At 36.3% G+C, this 24,584-nt stretch overlaps 1 protein-coding gene across 1 annotated transcript in view; it reads right to left on the reverse strand.

Annotated features, from left to right (window-relative positions):
* Nucleotides 1-517: 517 nt before the first annotated feature.
* LOC106073145 (structural maintenance of chromosomes flexible hinge domain-containing protein 1-like) overlaps nucleotides 518-24,584 on the reverse strand; it is a 56,706-nt gene continuing 32,639 nt past the window's right edge. The window contains exons 40-51 of the mRNA XM_056015214.1: nucleotides 24,281-24,430; nucleotides 23,509-23,641; nucleotides 9,022-9,141; nucleotides 8,563-8,648; nucleotides 7,906-8,028; nucleotides 6,532-6,633; nucleotides 5,659-5,747; nucleotides 5,316-5,422; nucleotides 4,571-4,641; nucleotides 4,290-4,461; nucleotides 3,216-3,374; nucleotides 518-2,119 (exon numbers count right to left, since the gene is read on the reverse strand). Of these exons, the coding sequence (XP_055871189.1) occupies nucleotides 1,854-2,119; nucleotides 3,216-3,374; nucleotides 4,290-4,461; nucleotides 4,571-4,641; nucleotides 5,316-5,422; nucleotides 5,659-5,747; nucleotides 6,532-6,633; nucleotides 7,906-8,028; nucleotides 8,563-8,648; nucleotides 9,022-9,141; nucleotides 23,509-23,641; nucleotides 24,281-24,430 (1,578 nt within the window). The 3' untranslated portion in view covers nucleotides 518-1,853. The remainder of the gene's footprint in view (nucleotides 2,120-3,215; nucleotides 3,375-4,289; nucleotides 4,462-4,570; nucleotides 4,642-5,315; nucleotides 5,423-5,658; nucleotides 5,748-6,531; nucleotides 6,634-7,905; nucleotides 8,029-8,562; nucleotides 8,649-9,021; nucleotides 9,142-23,508; nucleotides 23,642-24,280; nucleotides 24,431-24,584) is intronic.

Consider the following 24,584-nt stretch of genomic DNA (forward strand, 5'->3'; position numbering starts at 1 on the left):
AAGATAATCCCAAGATCATTTCTTCATTGGATAAAAAATCAAAAGCTTTATTATAAAAGCCCAATAATATAAAATATTTTTTTTTGCAATGTTCTTTTTAGTTCACATTACACCATTCACCTAATATTGCTTATTTTAGGCTTAGGTCCTTCTTGTACCAGTCTGCCCTTAGCACTCTCCATATAGATATAGGCGACTTTCACAGCCTCTTCCCAGATTTTAGGTCTTCTAAGAAGTACAACACCATGTTAAACCTGGACAGCCTTGTTTTCACTTTTTTTTTTTCAACCTCCATCTTATGGCTTGGTATGGTAAAAAAGTCTAAGGATATGTCCTGCGAATCTCTGTTTCTGTTCAGTGTTTGATGAATCAAGCATTGTTTTAATTGAAGCAATCTTGCTTATAATTAAGTCTGTAAAGCAATCGGTGTACTGTTAGTTTTTGTATACATTGTTTTCAAACGTAATTAAAGGTAGTGCCTAGGGGAATAAAAAAAATCAAACACTAAAGATACAAACAAGTTTATGAAATACATTTTACTTGAATCAACTGAGTGACTGATACACATAAATGTCAACTTACAAAACCAATAAAACAAAAGGAATTCAAATTTTGTTTGACTGCTGCCTTTTCATAAACATGAAGAAAAGAGAAATGATTGAATCAATGACTGAATGGGAGATGAATGACTAAATGCTGATATTATATGTTACAAAAACACACATGAGCATTGAAAAAAAAAACAACCTAACAAAACCCCCAAAAAACTTTCTTCCAATTCAGACAAGACATATGAAATAGCATAATTTGAGAACACTTGCAGGTTGAACATTCAGACCAAAAGCAACACATTTTCCATTTCAGAAAAATCTTAATATTTATTGTTAGATATGAAACCTATTGATATAAGTAATGAATGAGACTTGTTTTAACTTATAATTTTGTTTGATGCTGAAAAATCCTATTTAATTTGTGTTGGAAAAGATAAAAAAAAAACTTGAATCAGAATAATTGGCCAAAAGTTCTACAATTTTTAAGTTGTCTTTTAGATACTACATAAAGAAGGATGTACTATATTAAAATTCATTCAAATTATTGAAAACACATTGAAAGTTTTTGAACACTATTTGACAAAGCACGAAATCAGCTGCGCTTAAGTCTGTACTATTATTAAGACCATCTTCATAGATTTGGTTCACTATACAAATAATGCCTATAGTCTCTATAGTATAACGCCTGTCTAATGTACAAACAAAAAAACTTAAACACAATCTCAACATCTGAAGAAAAAAAATCCATTCAAGATTTTTATATTACATTAAAAATATGGAGAATTATATATATGAAAACAAAATTGTCTTTGCCTTCTAAACTGTAATGAACTATGTCTATCCTCATTAGTGGAGAGTTCTCTCTCATCAGTTAGAGACTTTTTTTTTTGCTGCCAGCAGGAGAGAAAACAACCCAGCCTTGTTACAACTCTAGCTGCTCATAATGTGCTTTACTTTTACAATCAACCAAAACGCAAAAAGATTTAATTAGGTTAATTTATAATGGTGTTCAAAGTTATTTGTAATTGTTGCATACAAAAAGAAATATGATTTTTTCCCCTAATACCGTACTGAAGTACCGTACTGTACAGTATAAGAAAAAAGTAGAGTTGGTATAGGAAGACTTTCTCACTCTAGAAGGGCAAAGCTAGTGGCAGTGGCAGGAAGACGACCTCTATGTTGGCAGTGGCAGGAAAAAAAATAATGTTGCAGTGCCAATGAAAGGAATTTTGTCACAGTGTGCTTGGTCCGATTCCCCAGTGACCTCACACCAGGTCAGCACAACCTACTTGTAGCATATCTTTACAGTGATTTTTTCAGTCTCTTGCGTCCATCCTCTGAAATGACTGTGGTCATTGAGGCTATCCTGGAGCTCATCCGCGATGGAGTGGCAGAGGGATCCACAACGATGGGGCTAGGACCATTTCTTGACCTTGGGGACGGGTGGACAACAGAAAGTCTACTAGGAGTAGCAGGTGACTGTTCACTTTTAGTTTTTTTCAAAGCAGGTTCTGTGCCAGTTGGAGTAGAAGTCTGATGCTTCAGATTTCTTGTTGGCATATTCATCCCTGAGAAACAATAAGAGACAATAGTGGATCACACTTTATTCTAGTAAATAAAAAGAAGTGAAGCTTCACTATTGCCTGGTTTACTGATGTAACAATGATGGAAGATTATTTGTTTGAATAGACTCTGATGTAACCACAAGGTTGTCCATTGCAGTTGAGGTTATGAATGCAGGAGAGAATGATCTATAGACAAGAGAGAGTCACTGACAGACATGCAGTTTAGTGAGTTGTATTTGGTTTAAATTGTTTAAGATATCAATATTTCATTTGGGTTTCTACATTGAAGTTGAATGTGTGTATATTTGTCAATAGAAGTTATGTTCATTCTGGTTTTTTAAAAAAAGTTCAGATAAGTTTGGTATTAACATGTCTACAAGTTGGACTAGCTGTTTGTATATGTATCAAGAACCTGAATGCATGAATAACTCATACAACACCAGAGGAGAGTAAATAGAAGTCTTCCAAAGTAGATGAATATAAAGCATCATAGATACACATAAACATAATGTAGTGGATAGGGGCTCTCAAAAGTTAACTAGAGAGAGTACTGGTACAGAAACAAACATTTTGATCATCAGATATCATTAAAAAAAAAAAAAAGAATGAATTTAAAATGTAAAAAGATCAAGAATGTGTTGACAGAAAATTAATATCCATAAATAAATTAAGAACTTTGCTTTGAGCAAAAAAAAATATTTTTCCATGTACCGTAATATGTTAAGACCTTGTATGTCAATATATTATATTAAGGCCTTATATGCCAATGATATTATGGCCTAGTATGTCAATATAATATGCTAAGGCCTTATATGCCAATGATGTTAAGGCTTGTATGTCAATGTAATATGTTAAGAGCTTGTATGTCAATGTAATATGTTAAGACGTATGTCAATGTAATATGTTAAGACCTTGTACTTTATTCTCCAAACTTAATTGTTATCCAGGTACGTTGGCTATTTAGTATTATGCTTCAGATTTGTAAAAAAAACAACATTTTTTTTAATTTGAGATCACCTGTATAATTTGTACAAGAAAATCCAAACATTTCTACCTAATGAGAGACAACTCTACATGTCAGACAGACAACTCTACTAACCCAGTTTCTGTTCTACTTCCTTCAACTTGACCTCAGCTTCCTTGCACTCTTTGTATTTCTCCAGAGTCTCAGGATCTTTCTGTAAATTGATTTGTTCCTGCAACTCATCGTGAGACTGGATGCTGGCTGCCAGGGCTGTTTTATATTTCTCTAGAGTTTCTGGTAGGAGAACAAAGACAGTGTTGACCTGAATATATCTTCAAGCTTTCATTGAGACAGGAAATAGAAGTATGGAATATCACCAGAGAAGAAACTACAAAACCATTAGGATTTTAACTTCAATATACAGGGGACTGATTCACCTAGATGAATGAACATGATAAGTGTTGTGACAGTTATTATACCCTGGTCAACTGTGACACATGGTCAAGAGAATGTGCCTGGCCAGTTAGTGGACTGGAGAGTAGTCATATGGGTGTGTTGTCAACAATGAGAAAGGAGACATCTAGTGGATTTGTTTGTGTATAAATGTTAGCCTTATGAACATTATATTACTATTAAATTCTTTGCAATTAAAGACTTAAAGGAACTTGTATCACCACAATAAGAAACAAGGAACACTGACCTAATAAGAATACACAAAGAATAGAGCAACAGGCAGGGATAATGCTTTAAATAGAACAAGTCTGGAAACAGAGGTCCCCACTCTGAATACAGAAAGCATGATTAGAAATAGTAGAGCCCGAATTTAAAGACTTGACAAATGATAAGCAGGAGACCTAACTGTTCACGTTTGTGTGGCAAACATGACGTGTACACCACATAGTAAAGTAAAGCAAAGTGCCCCTTTCAGATCTTGTGATCCATAGGGCAGATGATGTTAAAGTCATTTGTTTATTTGGCCAGTGGTTAATGAACAGGGTGTTTTGAGGCCAGCACAAAGACCAACCCCCTTTACTTTCCCCAACTCAAGTCAGGTACCAATTAGAGTTGGGTGGACTCAGGGGTGCCCTAAAAAATCCAGCAATTCAAAATCACAGTCTTCACCGCGATTCAAACCCAGGACCCCAGGTTTGGAAGCCAAGCGCTTTGACCACTCAGCCACCGCGCCCCCGTACACCACATGACACTTACCTATTTGAGTACACAGAGCATGATATGCTATAGGCAGGGGCTGGCCAAACACACAACCTTTAAGCTTGTCCATTGGTGGAGCCTTGTTCATAGTGCCACCAAACTTTCCATTGCTGCGGATACGGTCACCACTTCTGGTCAATATGGTTGGACAGTGAGTGTATTTGATAATCTGACAAGAAAGTTACCAAGTAATTTTTATTTTCATTGAATGTCTATCAAAGAAAAAAGAAGATCAAGTAGATAAAAAGAAACAAAGGGAAGACACTCTCTTTACTCACCTCTTGTCTGTATTGATTGGCTTGGTCCAATGTGTCCAATATCAGTGTGTCTCCCAATAACATACCAAATACTGGAACCCAAAAATACAACAATGTTAGTGCAAGTACAACACTCTATCCATACAGGAATGACACATCTAGATCACATCCAAAGCAATGTAATATCAAGGTAGAGTATTATTATAGCTTTTTATATAGCGCTACTTTCATGCTTATAGCATGCTCAGAGCGCTTTTGGTCCAATCTCATTTGTGGGCCGGTGGGGGCGAGGGGGTATCTAGGAGTTGGTTTTCCATGCTGCCTTTAGGCGCTCAGTAAACACAACTCTGCCAGAGTCGGGTGTCGAACCTCGAGCCCCCTTCTAGGTAGCCAAGCCAAGCCAAGTTCAAGCGCACTTGGCCTCTCGACCACGCTTCCCACCAAGTAGTCATAGGAACTGCTGAACAGAACAGATTTGATGAAATTCTCAGTAAGCTTTATTCTGTTGTTTTTTTTAATTGGAGAAAAGAGTCCTTGTAATCGCAACAAATTTCCAATAAGGATCAATAACGCAGTTTGAGTCTTGGTCTTAAAATGACTTAACCTCTAGCCCATTTTGTTTTATTTAAATTTTTTGTACTAGACAGAGTCTCCATAGGAAAACAAAAAGACATAAATTAGAGAATAGAATTTAAAATATACCACAGAATGGGGTGAGTCAGACTAAACTCTGGGAAACTAACTATCAGGATAAGAAACCACTTACCAACTCTACAGCTTTCTTCATCTCGTGTAAACTCAAGTAGATTCCTAGCATAGACTGGATTACCTGCTGGTTTGTATTTGGGTTGAAACCTTATGTGAGGCAGTGGCCTGTAGAACAATATAGCACACAGATAATAACTTAAGGGTCAGTTCAAATCCTACTCAACACATTTGAAAGCATCAACTTAACAAATAAATTCAGTGAAAACAATAATATTTAATAGCATTAGATCTTCTGAATAAGCAGAAATCCTACAAGTAAATGTGAATACACATTGTTAAATCTGTTGCACTGAATTGATAAAGATGATTGAGTGTACATAAAAATGTAAATAATTCTTTACTTATCCCATTCTGGTAAATTCTTTCTGTAGATTGAGTCAAGGGGAAGCACTTGCTGTCTACCTTGGGTTCTTTGATATACTTCTTTGGCCTGAAGCACAGAACAGCAGGTAATAAAATTGCAATATATGGCAGACAACTTAGAACACAGACTGACAAACAACACAAACATATAAGCCACTGATTAACACAGTGAGTTCAAACGTTAAGAGACATCACTTAATGAGACACTAGGTTCCATGACTGTTTTCCAATGATGCTTGGATGAAGCAAAGGTTCTGACACCGTCACCAGTGTAGAATATTATCATAACTTTAAACTGCATTTCGTATAATCTCAGAGACCAAAAGAAATGTCCCCTTGCTTTATATCTATAACCTCATTCAGTCATGGAATGACTGTGACTTATCTCATAGACATGAGATGAAAAGTCTGGGCATTAGATATGGTTGTCCACACAGCAGTTCCCCCCCCCCCCCCCTCTACTTGGCGCTGATTTATCTAAGGAATAGCAAGTGCTGAAACAGTTTGGGATCAACAGCATCGTAGGTTTTGCCAGGATGTAGCAATGTGTCCTGCATACTGCCTAAAGGTCACTAGCTCCTGATTTTTCCTCATGGTTGTCTCCCACAACTATTACTTTATTTAGGTATAGCTTCAAGGCAGCAAGAGTTTGAAGTCAGTGTTTTCCTGTTTTACGTTATTTGTTAGAGTGAGCAGGACATGAGCCTTAATCACAACAAATTTCCAAAAGGATCAAAAAAGCAGTCTTAGTCTTAGTGAATAAAGAGTTACAACATTTATATGTGTCAGTGGGTTTGTGTTTCTGTGAGCGGAAGCTAAAAACTATGTGCCTTTGTACTGCAAATACTGACCTTTTGTGTGGTCAAAGTGACTACACAGTCCATATCTGCTGACATATGCCATGACAAAACTCTGGCAATTTCATCCTGCTGAACAAGAGCTAAATGGGCAATCTGGAGAGGACAAAGCAAAATTTAACAAGAAACTTAAATTAAAGAAACCTGTCCAGAATTCATTTCAACAGTTAACATTTGAAAAGCTTAAAAAAATCTTTCTTTTATTAGAACAGGCTCATTTTTGCTCATTGGCAAAGCCAGGTTAATTGTTCAGGGTGGCCAAAACAAAGAGGCCTGGTAAGATTATAGGAGTACAAATACAAAAGAAAGGTAAATTATAATATAGTATAATTTTTATTTAAGAATAGTAAATACAGAATAACAACAACATACAGTACCAAGCATTTCATAGTTCACCGAAGTGTGCACCATGAACATTGATGCAAAAATTAGCATGTTTCAATGTGTTTTAGAAAACCTTTTTTCAGTGCAATTTGGTGCAATTTCCACAATATTATTGTGAAAGTTCAATTTAAACTGTTCAATAGTATGCTAGTGGCTACTGTACACTTAAAGTTACCCCACAAAAAAAAAGTAGATAAATCTGACCATCTGGAAAGCCATAAACTCTTGGCCTTATTCTATCTTGGCCATCCTGTATATGCAAAGTTAACACAGTAGCTATGTATTGTAGTTAAGATGAACAGTATATATATTTTATTTTTTTACTTTTATTTAATGAACTTAAATGTCCATTGGTTTGAGACAGTCTGAAAAAAAAAAATTGCAAATACCGAAACATTTTCAAACTTTGATCCACAGAATAAATTGTAAGCGCAGCAGAACAGACTGTTGGTGAAATAAATTGTAAGCTACATTTTGTTTCAGTTGGACAAGCTTGCATATATATATGATATAAAATGTTTGACATGTTTCGGATGTTCCTTCAGAGTTGAAGATAATTACTTCCTAGTCCAAACCTCCCGCAGGACGACGGGGGATGGGAGCGGGCAGGGTTTGAACCCTGGACCATCGATAAATCCGAACGACAGTCCAGCGCGCAAACCGCACGACCAGGCGGCCAGATATTGGTTACAGTTTTAGATTTATAAATTAATTCATGGGTGACTATTATGTTGTGTCTGTTGTATTTATGTGTATGTTTCTGTTGTGTTGTCTTTATATGAGAAACGAGTCCTTGTAATCACAACAAATTTCTGTAAGGATCAATAAAGCAGTCTTAGTCTTAGTCTTAAAAACTTTGCATTTACACTTTTAAAAAAAAAAGTAAAAATTTAACCAAAACAAAAGGCTTCTGACTAAGTTTAGTTTCAAATACTTATTAAAGTGCCTAAACATCTAATGGATTTGATTAAAGTGTACCCTGACCTTGCCAAGAATGTCTGTATCAGAAGTTTCAGCTGGTGAGAGGGAGCAAGTTCGTCTTGGTGACCTCAGAACTTGCTCACGTTCTTTAACTCTGGCAGCTATCAACTTGTCCACTGTTTCAACCTAAAAGTTAATATTATAAGTTATTAGAGCAGGTTTAACACTTTATTGCTAGGCAAATCCTTCTAGGATATTCTAATTGAAGAGTGGCTTGAGTTCAAATCCAGATTTAATTATTTATTTATTCTGATTGGTTAGAGCCATCTGATAAGTCATAATGACTGGTACTGAGGTCAATGAGGTTTCTAGATCTAGCCATTAAATAAGGTATAAATAAATAAAATAAATTAGAACTTTTATAAAGCGCTACTTTCATGCTTTATAGCATTTGTGGACCAGTGGGGGGTATCTAGGAGAAGGTTTTTCGTGCTGCCTTTAGGCGCTCAGTAAACACAACTCTGCTCGAGTCGGGTGTCAAACCTCATCCCTTCATAGGTAGCCAAGCCAAGTCAAGCCAAATTCAAGCGTACTTACTTTCGACTATGCTTCCCGTACATTCTATAGTCGAGACATTAATCAGCCATGCTTACTTTACAGTGACTAAAAACATTATAAATAAAATTGTGTCAGAAGGTAAACAAGAACTTCACTGCTTACAGACTGGAGCTGAGTGCCAGGAATATTTTGTTTTCTGAGTTCACCTCTCAGATTTTGTTCTTCCTTCAAGGTTTCATTCACAGCAGCTGAGAGAAAAAAACAAAACTTTCATAAGACCTATGTCCAACACACAAGTCATGTCCAACACACAAGTCAAGTCCAACACACAAGTCAAGTCCAACACACAAGTCAAGTCCAACACACAAGTCTAACACACAAGTCAAAGAATGAAATATAAGATTTTAATAGCACATTTCTTCTTCAACTAGTCAGATATTTGCTTCTGAGCTGTAAGCTCTTTTGCAGTCTATACCAATTGCTGTTCATCTCAAGATTTACACATTGCCACACAGAGCGTTGATCACTAATACCGTCTGTCTGAGGTGAATTTAACTGGTGCATTGGAAGAGGTTGCACACCTATTTATTGCTAGTGTCTAAATACTGATTGACTACTGACCTCTGAGTTCTGCAATGAGCTGTTGTTGTGTTTCAAACATAGATTTGTAGGTTTTAATTGTGCTCTGTAAAGTATCCCTCTCCACCGACAGACTTGCCATCTGTTGTTGTTTCTTGGCATCTGCATGATAGACAAACATGATATAAATGTTTGTGGGCTGTAGGCATCACTGGGAATAATGTCATTAGTTAAATGACATTGGCATTTTTTTTTTATAAATGGGGGAAATAGCAGGTTAGTTAGTGGACTTATTTTGGCTTTATTCTTTGTTACAGAACAACTGTATTTAACATGTCAAATGTTTTTGAACTTTTAATTAAAAGACTCACTGTATTCATGTTTTTGTGATGCTATATAAGAACCACTGTATTAAATATAACTATACTGTCAGGATAAGTCTAGCTTTGATTTAATGCTTCAACAGTATCACTGAGTTCAAAAGTAGATTTATCAGCATCCCTCACTAAAAGCACTGTTTTTATTGTTAAATCAATTTTGTATTTACGTTTGGAGCCAAAGTAAAAAAGATAAGCTTAAGAATGTGTATGAAAGGATATAATCAGTTAAAGTGGTGAGTCTAGGGAGCCAATATCTGGATTAATCAAATGAGATAATGAGCAGAAAGGCAATCAGAGGAAAGAAGTCAATGCTATTAATTGTGTGATTGAAATATTTCATAGAGATCATGCCATATTTTAATACCGAAGAAAACCTTTGAGATTTTTAAAAAGAAAAGTCATGTGTTTCAATGTACAGTGACTCTAGTGAGTGGTCAGATGACATAATACCAAGCATGTAAAGAACATTGTACAGATTAAGATCATCCTCCAATCAATCGATAGCTACCAACTCAGAGTAAGGGAAACTATAAATAATGGATATTTAATTAAAGTTTATCAGACAGTGCTATTGATTGGCTGTCTATTGGCAGGGAGTGATCAAACCATACTCAGTTGGTCACATTGTCTATAAGGACTTATGTACAGTAGTGCTGAAAAAAAAAACTTAACCAAATGTAATAGAAGCATTAATACTGTAGGTTGACAGCGATTTGATGAATACATTCAGACACAGGACAAAGTTTATGAGATTCTTCATAACTTACATTTACAGCAGACAATATAATAAGATAGGGTTTGCATATTTTAATATTTAACTTAATTACTAGCTGAATATCAACAGCGACAACAATATTTGTGTTCTATTGTCAACATGGGAACGAGTTTCCTTCAATAATATTTTACACAGTTTTTGCACCAGTGAAAAACGTTCAGCCAAGTCTCTGATACAGAGCTCAATTGTACAAACTGTCCAGGATGAAGAAAAAACCACCAAATCTACATAGTCTGACCCAATTTGACCATCTCCCAGCAGCTAAAAGACTCAGAATACAGGTAAGACTATTTAAAATTAAGAGAACCTATTTAGTTTCATATTTGATAAAGACTAGAATTAGTAAGGATCAAAAGTAGATGTATTTATCCATCATTTTAGAATAATTAAGAATGAAAGGGCAGTTTTAACTTAAGAAAAAGTTTCTTGGCTAAATCTATTGACCAGGTGATGAAAAACTCTAAAGGTTATGTGGAACTCAACCTGAATGACCGTGACTTAAGGCTTGTGCCACCAGAGACATTTCACATGACCAGTGTCCAGGTGCTGAGACTGGCCAACAACCACATAGATCACCTGCCATTGATGATAGCATATCTCAGAGAGCTCAAGTAAGTCAATCCTCACATTAGAAATAAAGTAGCATATAAATGGGAGCATGATGGCTGAGTGGTAAAGTGCTTGGCTCCAGTACCAATGGGTTTGTGTTCAAATCTTGCTGAAGAGGGATTTTTAACTTCAGGTTTTTTAGGGTGCTTCTGAATCCACCAAACTCTAATGGGTACCTGACATTAGTTGAGGGACATTAAAATGGGTTAGTCATGCGCTGGCCAAATGACACCCTAATTAACCATCATCCATAGAAACAGGTAACTTACTATAACTTTCTTGGTAAAAATGCTAATAAAAAAATGCTTAAGAGTTCAAGTTGGTGATGTACAAACTTTCAAACCAACAATAAATGCAATGCCACTTTCTCTCAACTGCTTAGAGTCTTGGACATGCAACACAACCTGCTGGTCAATCTTCCAGAGACATTAGCCAATTGCAGGAGTCTGGCAGAACTAAAGCTGACTGCCAACAGACTGACAGATCTGCCCAGCAGTATTGGAGGTTTAAACAGCCTGAGAGTGCTAGAACTGGGAGAGAATCAGATGGAACAACTGCCCCAAGAGGTAATAAAGTGCAATAGTCTTGCCACAAGTAGTGATACAATAGACAGTACATTCTCTACATACAATGCTGAGAACTCTAGCCACAAACACTGTTGTAATCAGACTCAACTTGTTCAGTTCATTGACAAGGTTTGCAAAACTGAGTCATCTTACATTTCACTGTTCAGGTTGGCCTCTTGTCTAGTTTGAGGATTCTGGATCTCCATGGCAACAAGCTTTGGCATCTGCCAGTGTCATTGCAAGGATGCAGACAGCTGGTAAAGCTTGACCTGAGCGACAACATGTTTGACCATGTGCCACTGGTTGTGACCAAAATGACATCACTGAAAGCTCTGAGTCTGGCCAAGTAAGTTAGGGTCTTGTTTGCTATCAAGACACAATTAGCAGTAAACTAAGAAAATGTACAATCATAGACATAAAATTCTACTTCTATTGCATAGTCAAATATAAAATCCCAGAAAGCTGAATAAACAATATCTGTATTGAAGCATTTAGTGAAAAAAAAAGCAGAAATACTGCCAGAACATGTATGACATTGAAAGAAAAACAACTGTATTTTATTATACCTCTAAAACAACTTTAAAATACTTGGCCATCAAAAGAAACTGCTATTTTGATGTGATTGCTTTATTTTGACTTGCTCTATAATTTCTCAGAGAAAATCAATTTTTTAAATTTGTTTTTAGAATTAGATAAAATGTTACATATAAATACAATACAATGTTCAAAACATCCCCAGTACAGGTACATCTAAATAGTCTAACTAATACCTGGTAGATAGAAGGAAGAAATATAACAGCAAATCTATACATAAATCTATTAACATACACTTTGGAAGAAAGACCACAGTTGTTCTAAAAAAGACATTAACTCTTTATTTCCTGATTAGGAACAGACTGGCTGCCCTTCCCGTAGACTTTGACTGTCTGAAAGGTCTGAGAGAGTTAAACTTGAGTCAGAACAAGTTCGTTTCTATCAGCTCTATGTTGCTGGCACTCAAACACCTAAGGTACCTGACTCTAGCGGGTAATGGGTTAAAGTTCTTGCCACCACACATGTCAACATTACAGGTAAGTCAAAGTGCATGTACCACACACCAATGGTACTTTTAATTTAAAGATACAATGCCAGGTTTAAAATGATCATGGCTTACAGAATTTAATAGAAATTACAGAAAAAGGTGAGCCATACTTATAAAGGGATTTTTTTCCTCCATGAATACTTTTTGTTCAAAAAATTGACCATAATGCATCAACACTTTATTGTTTTTTGTTTAAAAAATCAGAAAAAAAAAAAGACCTTAATATATCCATGAATAAAACATGAAGTTAAACAACAGCGAGACAAATTTAGGACAATCTCCACCTTGAGATTAACTCAAATTATAAACTTAACAAAAACAGTCAGAGAGAGAAGTTCAACATATTGGAATGAAGACAAATTTTCAATGAAGCATACACATGCTTGTCTGGGTATTAAGAGTTTTATTTTCTGTTAAATTGAAATTACTTGTCAAGCGTGACACATAGTTTTAAACAATGTTTATTCTGTCCCCCTCCAGAATCTACGTGTGCTTCACCTTCAAGACAATGCATTACGTCATGTTCCGTCCAATCTCAAACGCCTGAGTTACTTGAACGTATCCAACAACCTACTCACTACGTTCTCAGTCCAACACATGACACGACTCATCTCACTGGCAGCCGCAGGTCAGTTGACATTGACATTATTAAACAAAAAAAAGTAAACTTAACTGAAAGCTGTTTTTGGCTTGGTCCTGGTCACTCTGGACAATAACTATTATTATAGATTATGGACAAATAAAATATGAAATAAATTCGTTTCATTAGGTTGCATATTTGATGGTTTGAAATGTTTTGAGACATTTGTGGGAAGTGTGGTTGACAGGCCAAGTGCGCTTGAACATGACATGACTCATCTCACTGGCAGTCGCTGGTCAGTTGACATTGACATTATTAAACAAAAAAAAAGTAAACTTAACTGAAAGCTATTTGTTTTTGGCTTGGTCCTGGTCACAAAACTCTGGACAATGACTATTATTATAGATTATGGACAAATAAAATATGAAATAAATTCGTTTCATTAGGTTGCATATTTGATGGTTTGAAATGTTTTGAGACATTTGTGGGAAGTGTGGTTGACAGGCCAAGTGCGCTTGAACATGACATGACTCATCTCACTGGCAGTCGCTGGTCAGTTGACATTGACATTATTAAACAAAAAAAAAGTAAACTTAACTGAAAGCTATTTGTTTTTGGCTTGGTCCTGGTCACTCTGGACAATAACTATTATTATAGATTATGGACAAATAAAATATGAAATAAATTAGTTTCATTAGGTTGCATATTTGATGGTTTGAAATGTTTTGAGACATTTGTGGGAAGCGTGGTCGAGAGGCCAAGTGCGCTTGAACTTGGCTTGCCTTGGCTACCTAGAAGGGGGCTCGAGGTTCGACACCCGACTCGGGCAAAGTTGTGTTTACTGAGCGCCCAAAGGCAGCACAGAAAACCAACTCCTAGATACCCCCTCCACCCCCCCCCCTTCCCACCACTGGACCACAAATGAGATTGGACCAAAAGCGCTCTGAGCATGCTATAAGCATGAAAGAAGATTGTATAGTAAGAAAACCTTTCAGAGTACAAAACAATAGCTACAATGACTAGCCACAACTTGTAGTATCAAACTTTTACAATTTTAAATCTTAAAAACATAACAGAGTGTGTTTTTAAAAAGAAATTGAAGGTTCCCATATATGGGGCAGACTAGACCTCATCTATTGAAATTATATATTTTTTTTATTTTTAAATACATTGTTGGTATATCTAAAAATGAATAATCAACTCTAATGTTTTGTCTAGGCAATGAACTGGAGATTCCTCCCAGAGGCTTGTATAAACTTAAACAGCTCAAGTTTCTGTATTTAAATGGCAACCAGCTGGTGGAACTGGAAGATGACATTGGCAAACTCAGGCAGCTCAGGGTACTGGACATCTCCAATAACCAGCTCACTGTTCTGCCCCAGTCTCTCTTCAGGCTGCCCAGGCTACACACCTTTAACGTCAAGGGCAATCACAAACTGGCTAAAACTGAGCCAGAGGTAAAACCAGCAGACGACAACCATGGGGAGATAATTGATAAAGCAAACCTAAAAGAGGAAGTTAACTTTGAGAAAGTGCAAACTTCCATTTTAACATTTGGAAGTGAAAAATGGCTTGATAAGGAAACTAAACCAATGGCAGGGCTAGCATCTAATGATGACAATCATTTCCATTCCTTGAAAAAGATGAATGGCTATGGCCCTGACATGCAACAGGAAACACAAGTCCAACCAGGTGTCCCAACCCAACACAAAGGTAAGAGAAAACCAAAGAAATTTCAGTCTGTAAGAAGTCTAAGGGACATTCTCTTTGGGAAGTCAAGAGGAACCAAGTCAGAACATCCTTCAGCTACACTGAGATCATCTCATTCAATCAATTTACCAATTCATTACAGTAAGGAAGAAGTGGAGACTGGTGGCACAGAAGCAGGAGGACACAGCAGACGTCAACCTGCCAGAAATCAATGGACTTTTGATAGGCAAACTGGCAAGGCAAGGTCAAGGTCTGTCAAAGATAACACAATCCTGACCAATCCTCGTGATTCTGGCAGGCACCAGGAACATGACCATGTTTCAAGGACAAACAGAATGATGCCCAGGTCGCAAGTCAACAGGACATATAGCCACAGAAATATCGGCTACACAGCAGAAGATCTCCAACATTCAAGTGAGGGATCAGAGTACGACAGTGAGAATGAAAGGCATCGTGGTCTACAAGACAGCTTTGATGTCAGCGTAATAAATAGGCTGCCAAGCACCCGCCGAGAGAGGGAACACAGGACTCAATCAAGTCACACACGGCACAGGGCCAACTCCAACCAAAGGTATGCAGATAACAGATTTGAGGAAACATTGAATTTTAGTTACGGGCCAAGGTCAAGACCGTCTTACAGACATCCCCACCAAGATGTCAGACGACATAGATCAAGAGAAAGAAGATACAGCGATGATTTCATTAATGGCAATCCTTATGGGAACTCAATGCCTAGAAGTAAAAGAAACAGAAATATCCAAAAGAGGTTTGTAGATTACGCTGACAAAAAGCAGAGGAGATCTTACAGAGTAGTGGATGGAACCAGCTACTCCAACAGTGATGGAGATTCAGACGATGAAAGAGCCTACTGGACATATTCTGACTACTACAATGATGGACAGAAAGAAGTGGACAAATATACCGAGTCTCTCAATTCTATTAGGATTAAAGGTCAATATTTTAGAGGACAGGGGCAAATGTTTGACCACGTCCTGTCCACGCAAGAAGATGAAGACTTCAGCAGTGAACAAGACGCTGGCCCTGAGACGTACTTTGATGAAAACTTTAGCATGAAGGAAAAGACCAAAAGCCTGAAGAGAAATAGAAGTCTGGACTCTCTTCTCCATCAGTTCAATGGACGACACGCTTCTCCGCAAACGTTCAGAAAAGACAAGGCAATGAACTTCTCGCCAGAGCATCAACAGCCGGGTGTCAAGGGAGACAACTATGGTACAGACTACAGTTTGCTGGGGGTGTGTAGCCATGTAGAGAATCTACTTAACAACAGCATCGTACAGCCAACTGTCAGGCACCGTTACAGTGGAGGTCAAAGGTTAGATTAATGTTTTTTTTTATATACTTATAGTTCACCTAATAATATCTGCATTAAATATTATTATTAATAATTCAAAAGGACCACATGTGTTTAAATAAGTAATTTTAAAATAGTTATTAGTTTGGTTTTCTAGGATCTTAGTTTACAAGATGTCCAGGCATGTAACCTTTTTAACTCAACCATTCAGCATAATGGACTCACTAATTGGCTTTTGAAGAGACTATATTAGTTTAATGTTACACCATGAGTATATACAGTGAATAGATAATAATGCATTGGTAATAAAATAAACTTAAGCAATGACTTATTGTCAATATAATATTGCATAATATAAAATCAGCAATTAAAACAAAACTACTGCTCTCTACCATTCACCTGGTCAAAGGCCACACTTCATGTCAATACAGCATACATCACATTGGCCACATCTCTGGCCCACACCTGACCATGATTACAACATGTATGCCCAAAACTGACCCATTCTAGATTTCAGACTAGCTCAAACTCAAAGTTAGCTCCCGACAAAACAAACATAGGACGAACCCCTTTGTAATTGTATAACTACAGAACCCTTGGCTATGATTCCTAGACATTTTAATTGACTCCAATAATCCAAAGAAAGAAGCACAAAATCATTTGCATAGGTGAGAAATCCACATCAGTAACCAACAAAACTCATCCAACATCTCACCGATATTATGTTGTTATTTGTTATTTTTTGCAATAAAATATTCCAAACCCAAAATTGTAACAATGTAATAATAATAATAAAAATAATAATAATAATAATCTTTATTGTCCGTATGGAAATTTGTCTTACGATTTGTGCATTACACCAAACAAAAAAAACATAATAATTGTCTTTTAAAAACAAGCAAACAAAAAATTTGTTCATCTCCCCCCCCCCTCCCCATCACCATTTCATACAAATCCCTTTCCTACAATTTAGAAAACTTATAAGTAAGACTAAACCACAATCAAACCCACTTCTACCGATGGAAGTGTCAATTTGTTCAGCACCACTATAGGTTTCAGTTCAACTATTTGTACAACTTTTATTTACGAGCTAGCTACATTTCCATGTCTTCAAAAAATGTACAAATATAGATAGACGGCATTTATTTATGCTTTAGTTTAAAAGAAGTCGTGTCTGACATTATGATGCTGCTTTTCATAGATTTAACTAACAGAATGTAAACCAACTGCTTAAAGATTTCTCAACTCATGTGAGTTGCAATGACTAAAGTCAATGATCTCCAATTGCCAAATTTTAACATTCATGCATTTATTGTTATAAGTAATGCTTTGCACATGATTGGAGATCTTTTTTTTTTGAAGGAATGTTGGTAATTTATAAGAAAATATAGGAGATGGTGTTTTTAAAAAGTCATTTTCTTTGTTAACAGCGCTTTATAAATAAATAATTATTAGTATTATTTAAATCTAATAACAAGAAAACTTAACATACATTAGGATATAATGTGACCCATGATTCTGCAGGCCACTGTTTGACCACTTGGCTAGCATACTCCCATGTCAGGTGTATAATGTTTAACCACTTGGCCACCAAGCTCCCATGTCAGGTGTATAATGTTTAACCACTTGGCCACCAAGCTCCCATGTCAGGTGTATAATGTTTCTATTTTCAGTCAGACAGAGAAAAGAAAGTCTCAGAGTAACTGGAGCTTTGGCCCCAAAAATGTAAGCAGACTTGAGGATAGACAAAAGGAAGGAGGAAGACCTGAAGAAGAAAGTGAAGATCCAGACATGGATTACCAGCAGCCACAGAGCTTCACAGTAACCGGTACTGGTGGTCAGTTTGTGTCCAGTGGTCACCCAGCAGTTACTGTCTCCATACCAGCTCATGCAGTCAATCACAGCCTTCAAATAAGTCTTCAGGTTTGAGATGAGTGTCATTTATATACATTACATGGTGTCATTGTCATCAGTTCCATGTGGTAATAGATAGTAGGCTAAAAAGATTCAAGAACCACTGTTTAGACCTGTCTGTACATTACATGGTGTCATTGTCAGCAACTTCATGTGGCACTAGATAGTAAGCTAAAAAGATGTAAGAAACACTGTCTTAGACCTGACGCCTCAACACCTTCAGAATGACTAAGTCATTACAAGAAATAAGCATGAAAATATCAAGTCTCTGAAAAACCTAGATGTTCACACAGAAGTAATCCCCCAAATGAAGGTATTAAGTTCCAATTAAGGTCAATGCTTAGAGTTCATTCTGTTTTTTGTTTGATGAAGTCCCAGAAAATGGATTCTCCCATTTGGTGGGGAGAGTTAGGTCACTCAGTCTTTGTATTGGTAACATCATACCCAGGATAACCTTTGACCTCTAAAACCAGAATATCTCAATTAGATCAAGAAATGACTGTAATGCAGTAACAAGTACTTTATACACTTTGAGACAGTTAATTCACAAAGAAAAAACAACTTTATATTTTAGTTGTATCTACAATTCTAAGACAGTTCAATCATCAACCCACATCCTTCCTTCAATTACCTCCCTTTATTTCAATTCTATAATATCTCAATATTCTATAAAGCGTACAATATAGATCCATCATTCAACTCTTCATGTTGGTTTATTCCTGCAGCTTGTGCTGCTCTCGCAAAATTTACTAGAGAAACTGAAACATCTGAATCACTTTGTCAACAACATCCTGGTCTTGGGACCCGTTGTTTTCATTCATGCAGACAGGGAGATCAGCTTCAACAGTCAAGCCACACTGACCATTCCAGCCCCACCAGCAGTGAGGGGCGGTCATCTCGTAGTGCTAACCATAAGGCAAGACAACTCTTGCATTCCCTGCTCTAATGCCTACAGGTCCGAGAAGCTTTCAGCCACGTTGGCGGTCTGGCATCTAAGCACGTAAGTAAAGAAATTATCTTCCATCACTAGTAAGTCATGCTAGCTTAAGTTACTAGCATAGAGAAGTTTTCTTCAAAATGTAAACGTTCTTATTTAGTGCAAATTTGAAGCCCATGATCAACTGTCAGCTGCATCATTAATTATCCAACTTCAAAATTCTGAGGCAAAAAGCCCAAAATTGTTCAAAGTTTTAAATCCCTCGGAGCTATTGTTTCAGACCAAGGAATTCAACCTGAACAACTGGCCAGAATTGTAATTGCAAAACTTAAAAAAAAGGCATGGCCTTTGCACTAAAATCAGACTGATGCACTCCTTCTGATGGCCAAATTCTTGTATGCTTGCAAATCTTGGACACTAACTGCAGTACTAGAGAGGAGGATCCTAGCAATGGAATTGAGATGCTATGGAAGTATACTAGTTATCACCTATAAAGACCACATAACAAATGAGGAGATTCAAAACAGAATCACACTGGGTCCCACAATGACCCTCTGAGCAAATTAAAAAAACCCACACAAACTAAAAACTTTATGGCCAGATCACAGGGTCCCCAGTTTAAAGAAAGACCTTCCTCCAGGGAACAGTACTGGGAAAAAGAAGAAGAGGCAGACAAGAGAAAGTGATGGGAAGACAACATTTAAGAATGTCATTGTAACATACAAGCTACATATCCTCTATATTAAAAATATTTCCTGTGCATACGTAGCACAAAGCTATTTAGGATCTAAGTTTCACTTCAACTAAACTAAGAATCATTTTCTTTATAGAAGAGATAACAAAATGTGCTATTATTAAGAGTGAGGTGAGGAAATAAAGTGAAATTAAAAAAGACAAGAATTAAACATGAATTATGGGTAGAGTAAAAAATCCTAAATAACTTTCAAGAAAATTTGTTTCCAAATGTGTAAAATCCAAGTCATTTCTTACAGGTAGACAATGGACAGAAGATCCATTGAACTTACAACAAAGTTACAAAGATATTTTGTTACACAATTTTACTAAGAAGAAAATAACTGCCCTGAATAGCTGTGACATAAGCCCATGTGATATTTGACATGTAGCCTACTGTACTGTTGTTATATCTTAGGTACCATTCTGTGACCATTACCACAAATCAGCTTCAGGACAATTATTTTAACATTAGTAGTTATTTATTTACAATGAAAAACATTGTTCTGGATTGGTTGCTTATTGAAAGAATACTGAAGTGTAGGACTATATTCTATTCTAATAAATTTATATATATATGTCCACAGGAAAGTGGCTCTAGTGACCAAAGCTAGGTGTAAATACAAGGCATGCAAGTCTATGGAGCAGTTACTGCTGTGTTTAGGGATAGGATACAGAAGTATCTAATATACAGAGTCAACAGCCTTTCTGATAGTAAACTACAAGATGTAAGGATGGATGGTTGTCTGGTTGTGCGGTATGCGCGCTGGACTGTCGTTCTGACTTATTGTGTGGTTTGGACTAGGAAGTAAATTATCTTCAGCTCTGAAGAAATACTCGAAACATGTCAAACAAAAAATTTTACAGGATACAGAAGTATCTAATATTCAGAGCCAACAGGCTTACTGGTAGTGAACTACAAGATGTTAGGATACAGAAGTATCTAATATTCAGAGCCAACATGCTTACTGGTAGTGAACTACAAGATGTTAGGATACAGAAGTATCTAATATTCAGAGCCAACAGGCTTACTGGTAGTGAACTACAAGATGTTAGGATACAGAAGTATCTAATATTCAGAGCCAACAGGCTTACTGGTAGTGAACTACAAGATGTTAGGATACAGAAGTATCTAATATTCAGAGCCAACAGGCTTACTGGTAGTGAACTACAAGATGTTAGGATACAGAAGTATCTAATATTCAGAGCCAACAGGCTTACTGGTAGTGAACTACAAGATGTTAGGATACAGAAGTATCTAATATTCAGAGCCAACAGGCTTACTGGTAGTGAACTACAAGATGTTAGGATACAGAAGTATCTAATATTCAGAGCCAACAGGATTGCTGATAGTGAACTACAAGATGTTAGGATACAGAAGTATCTAATATTCAGAGCCAACAGGCTTACTGGTAGTGAACTACAAGATGTTAGGATACAGAAGTATCTAATATTCAGAGCCAACAGGCTTACTGGTAGTGAACTACAAGATGTTAGGATACAGAAGTATCTAATATTCAGAGCCAACAGGATTGCTGGTAGTGAACTACAAGATGTTAGGATACAGAAGTATCTAATATTCAGAGCCAACAGGCTTACTGGTAGTGAACTACAAGATGTTAGGATACAGAAGTATCTAATATTCAGAGCCAACAGGATTGCTGGTAGTGAACTACAAGATGTTAGGATACAGAAGTATCTAATATTCAGAGCCAACAGGCTTACTGGTAGTGAACTACAAGATGTTAGGATACAGAAGTATCTAATATTCAGAGCCAACAGGATTGCTGATAGTGAACTACAAGATGTTAGGATACAGAAGTATCTAATATTCAGAGCCAACAGGATTGCTGATAGTAAACTACAAGATGTAAGGATACAGAAGTATCTAATATTCAGAGCCAACAGGCTTTCTGGTAGTAAACTACAAGATGTATGGATGCAGAACTAAGTTTGTATTACTTGTATTATACCAATGGTTCTATTCTCTCTCAAAATTTGTATTTTTGAAATGTGTTAGTCACTAAATCTCTTTGTGTATTAAATCATTACATACAGACTACACCTACTGGCACAGAAGTAAGCTCCTAATATTCACTCACAACACACATATACCAACAGGCTTACTGGTAGTGAACTACAAGATGTTAGGATACAGAAGTATCTAATATTCAGAGCCAACAGGCTTACTGGTAGTGAACTACAAGATGTTAGGATACAGAAGTATCTAATATTCAGAGCCAACAGGCTTACTGGTAGTGAACTACAAGATGTTAGGATACAGAAGTATCTAATATTCAGAGCCAACAGGATTGCTGATAGTGAACTACAAGATGTTAGGATACAGAAGTATCTAATATTCAGAGCCAACAGGATTGCTGATAGTAAACTACAAGATGTAAGGATACAGAAGTATATAATATTCAGAGCCAACAGGCTTTCTGGTAGTAAACTACAAGATGTATGGATGCAGAACTAAGTTTGTATTACTTGTATTATACCAATGGTTCTATTCTCTCTCAAAATTTGTATTTTTGAAATGTGTTAGTCACTAAATCTCTTTGTGTATTAAATCATTACATACAGACTACACCTACTGGCACAGAAGTAAGCTCCTAATATTCACTCACAACACACATATACCAAACACATCCATAACTAAATCTCAATCACTGCATAAATGTTCCCCTCAAAGACTCTCTATTTATTGAATCACTCTTTTTTTTTATATATATTCTAAACTAGAGTCACATCTCAATTCGACTTAAACACTGATTAAAATAGAGAAATGTAATATGTGTTTTGTATGTTTCATTTATTAAATTATTATTATTTGTGATTGGGTGGTTGGCCTGGTCGCGCGGTTTGTGCGATGGACTGTTGCTCAAACCCTGCCCGCTCCCATCCCCCGTCGTCCTGCAGGAGGTTTGAACTAGGAAGTAAACTATCTTCGACTCTGAAGGAACATCCGAAACATGTAAAACATTTTATTAAATTACATTTGTTGAAGAATGTATAAAGACCTGTAAAATCAGAATAAATCTAAAATGTCTTTTTAATGGCAGAGTAAAATGTTGTCATTTAAGAGTTAAGTAATCATATTTTGTTAGGTAAAGAATATTTGATATGTGTAATACCTGATTTTTAAGATAACATGGCTGACCCATGCTTATTACAATGACAGAATGAAATGTTGAAAGGTAAAGTTATGGAGAATTTGACATTTATATGCAAATGTGAATATATTTCAAGTTATTTTATAATTATAGAAGAAAGTAATTACTGTTCGAGTGGTGGTGTTGAATTTTATTAGTTCAGAGGGTTATCTCAAAGAAATATGTCAGTTGATAGGCAGCAAACTTTGTGAATATTAACTTAAATAAAAGTGTACCAGTTGATAAGCTGAAAATAAGTCATAGAAAATATTTGTGCAATGAAATACATAATATTGTAGTGAGTTCATTGATTCAGCTAGGGAATACCAATGACTCAGAAGAATTTAAGTCACTGATTAAAATGTATGATCGGATGGACACATGGATAGGACATAATTATCTTTTGTTTTGAAGTCTGTAATTTAAAAGATGGTTAACCAAGTGCCTTGTACATGAGCATTACCGGTCAGTGGACAATGTATGCTTATACATTTCAACTGGTCAGTGGACAATGCATGATTATACATTTCATCTGGTCAGTGGACAATGTATGATTATACATTTCAATTGGTCAGTAGACATAGCATGTTTATATTCAACTGGTCAGTGGACAATGCATGATTATACATTTCAACTGGACAGAGGACATAGCATAATTATACATTTCAACTCGACAGAGGACATAGCATAATTATACATTTCAACTGGACAGTGGACATTGCATGATTTTACATTTCAACTGGACAGTGGTTGACACAAGTGACTCAAGTCTACTTACCATTATAAAACAAGAATGGAATGTCTAGTGGCGGCACAGGTTTGTTCTTGGGGATGAGTTCACACTGTACTGTACAGCTCAACGTGTACTCAAAGCCATCCTTACCACTAGCGTTCTCTTGTAAGATGAGATTCTATAAACACGGACAACATTAGCATTAGTCAACCAAACTGGCACATATCATACAAGAACTAAAAGTTACCCTTTGGGTACTGAAATAGCACATATCATTAAGGGGGTGTTATGGCACGATTTGGAATTGATTATTTGTTTTCGGAAATAGGGGAAGTTTTGACTTGGTGACAATGACGTGACTAGTAAAAACAAGAATAGGTTTTAGATATAGAACGAAATATCCGCTGACGTAAACAGACGACTTCCAGGACAACGTAGAGATAGGTAGCATTTTATGAACGTATAGAGTTAGCTGACATTCGACGATTCCCTTCATTGTTCGACATTCAGAATAAGCGTCGACTAACTTCTACCTGTTTGTTCGGCCTTTTGCCGATGTTATTGGATTACATATTGCTTTGAGTGCTACCTCCATTTGGTTGATTTGTATTAGACACCGTGGAAGCGCCTAACAGGGGCAATGTTAGCATTTGAATATCTAAGTAGAACATATATTAGTTAAATACATGAAATCAACTAGAAACTAAAGAGATACTGTAAGTTTGCAAGAAAACATGATCCTAATGAAGTTGAATAGTTCATTGTAAGTTTCAGTCAAAGAGAAAAGGATAAGGGTGTGATAAACAATTGACCATACCTGGAGAGTGCACTGTCCAGCCAGGAGTGGAAACTCCCTCAGGGTGTCTCCATTCACAAACACTGGAATCTCATCCATCTTTTTAGCAGAAGTGATCTGAACTTTGACCTTTCCATTATAACCTTTCGTCAATGAATTGTGGAATTCATCCTATGCAAACAATAAAAAAAACCAATGTGTATAAAGATTAGAGGACTTATAAGTAATAGATATGATTTAAAAAAAAAAAAAATAAAAATCCACTAATCACTGTTTTCTATATACCAAGAGCAGGAGGAACTTTCTGGCAACTCAAAAAATTGAT

Source organism: Biomphalaria glabrata, chromosome 17, assembly GCF_947242115.1.
Source record: "Biomphalaria glabrata chromosome 17, xgBioGlab47.1, whole genome shotgun sequence".
NCBI lineage: Eukaryota > Metazoa > Mollusca > Gastropoda > Planorbidae > Biomphalaria > Biomphalaria glabrata.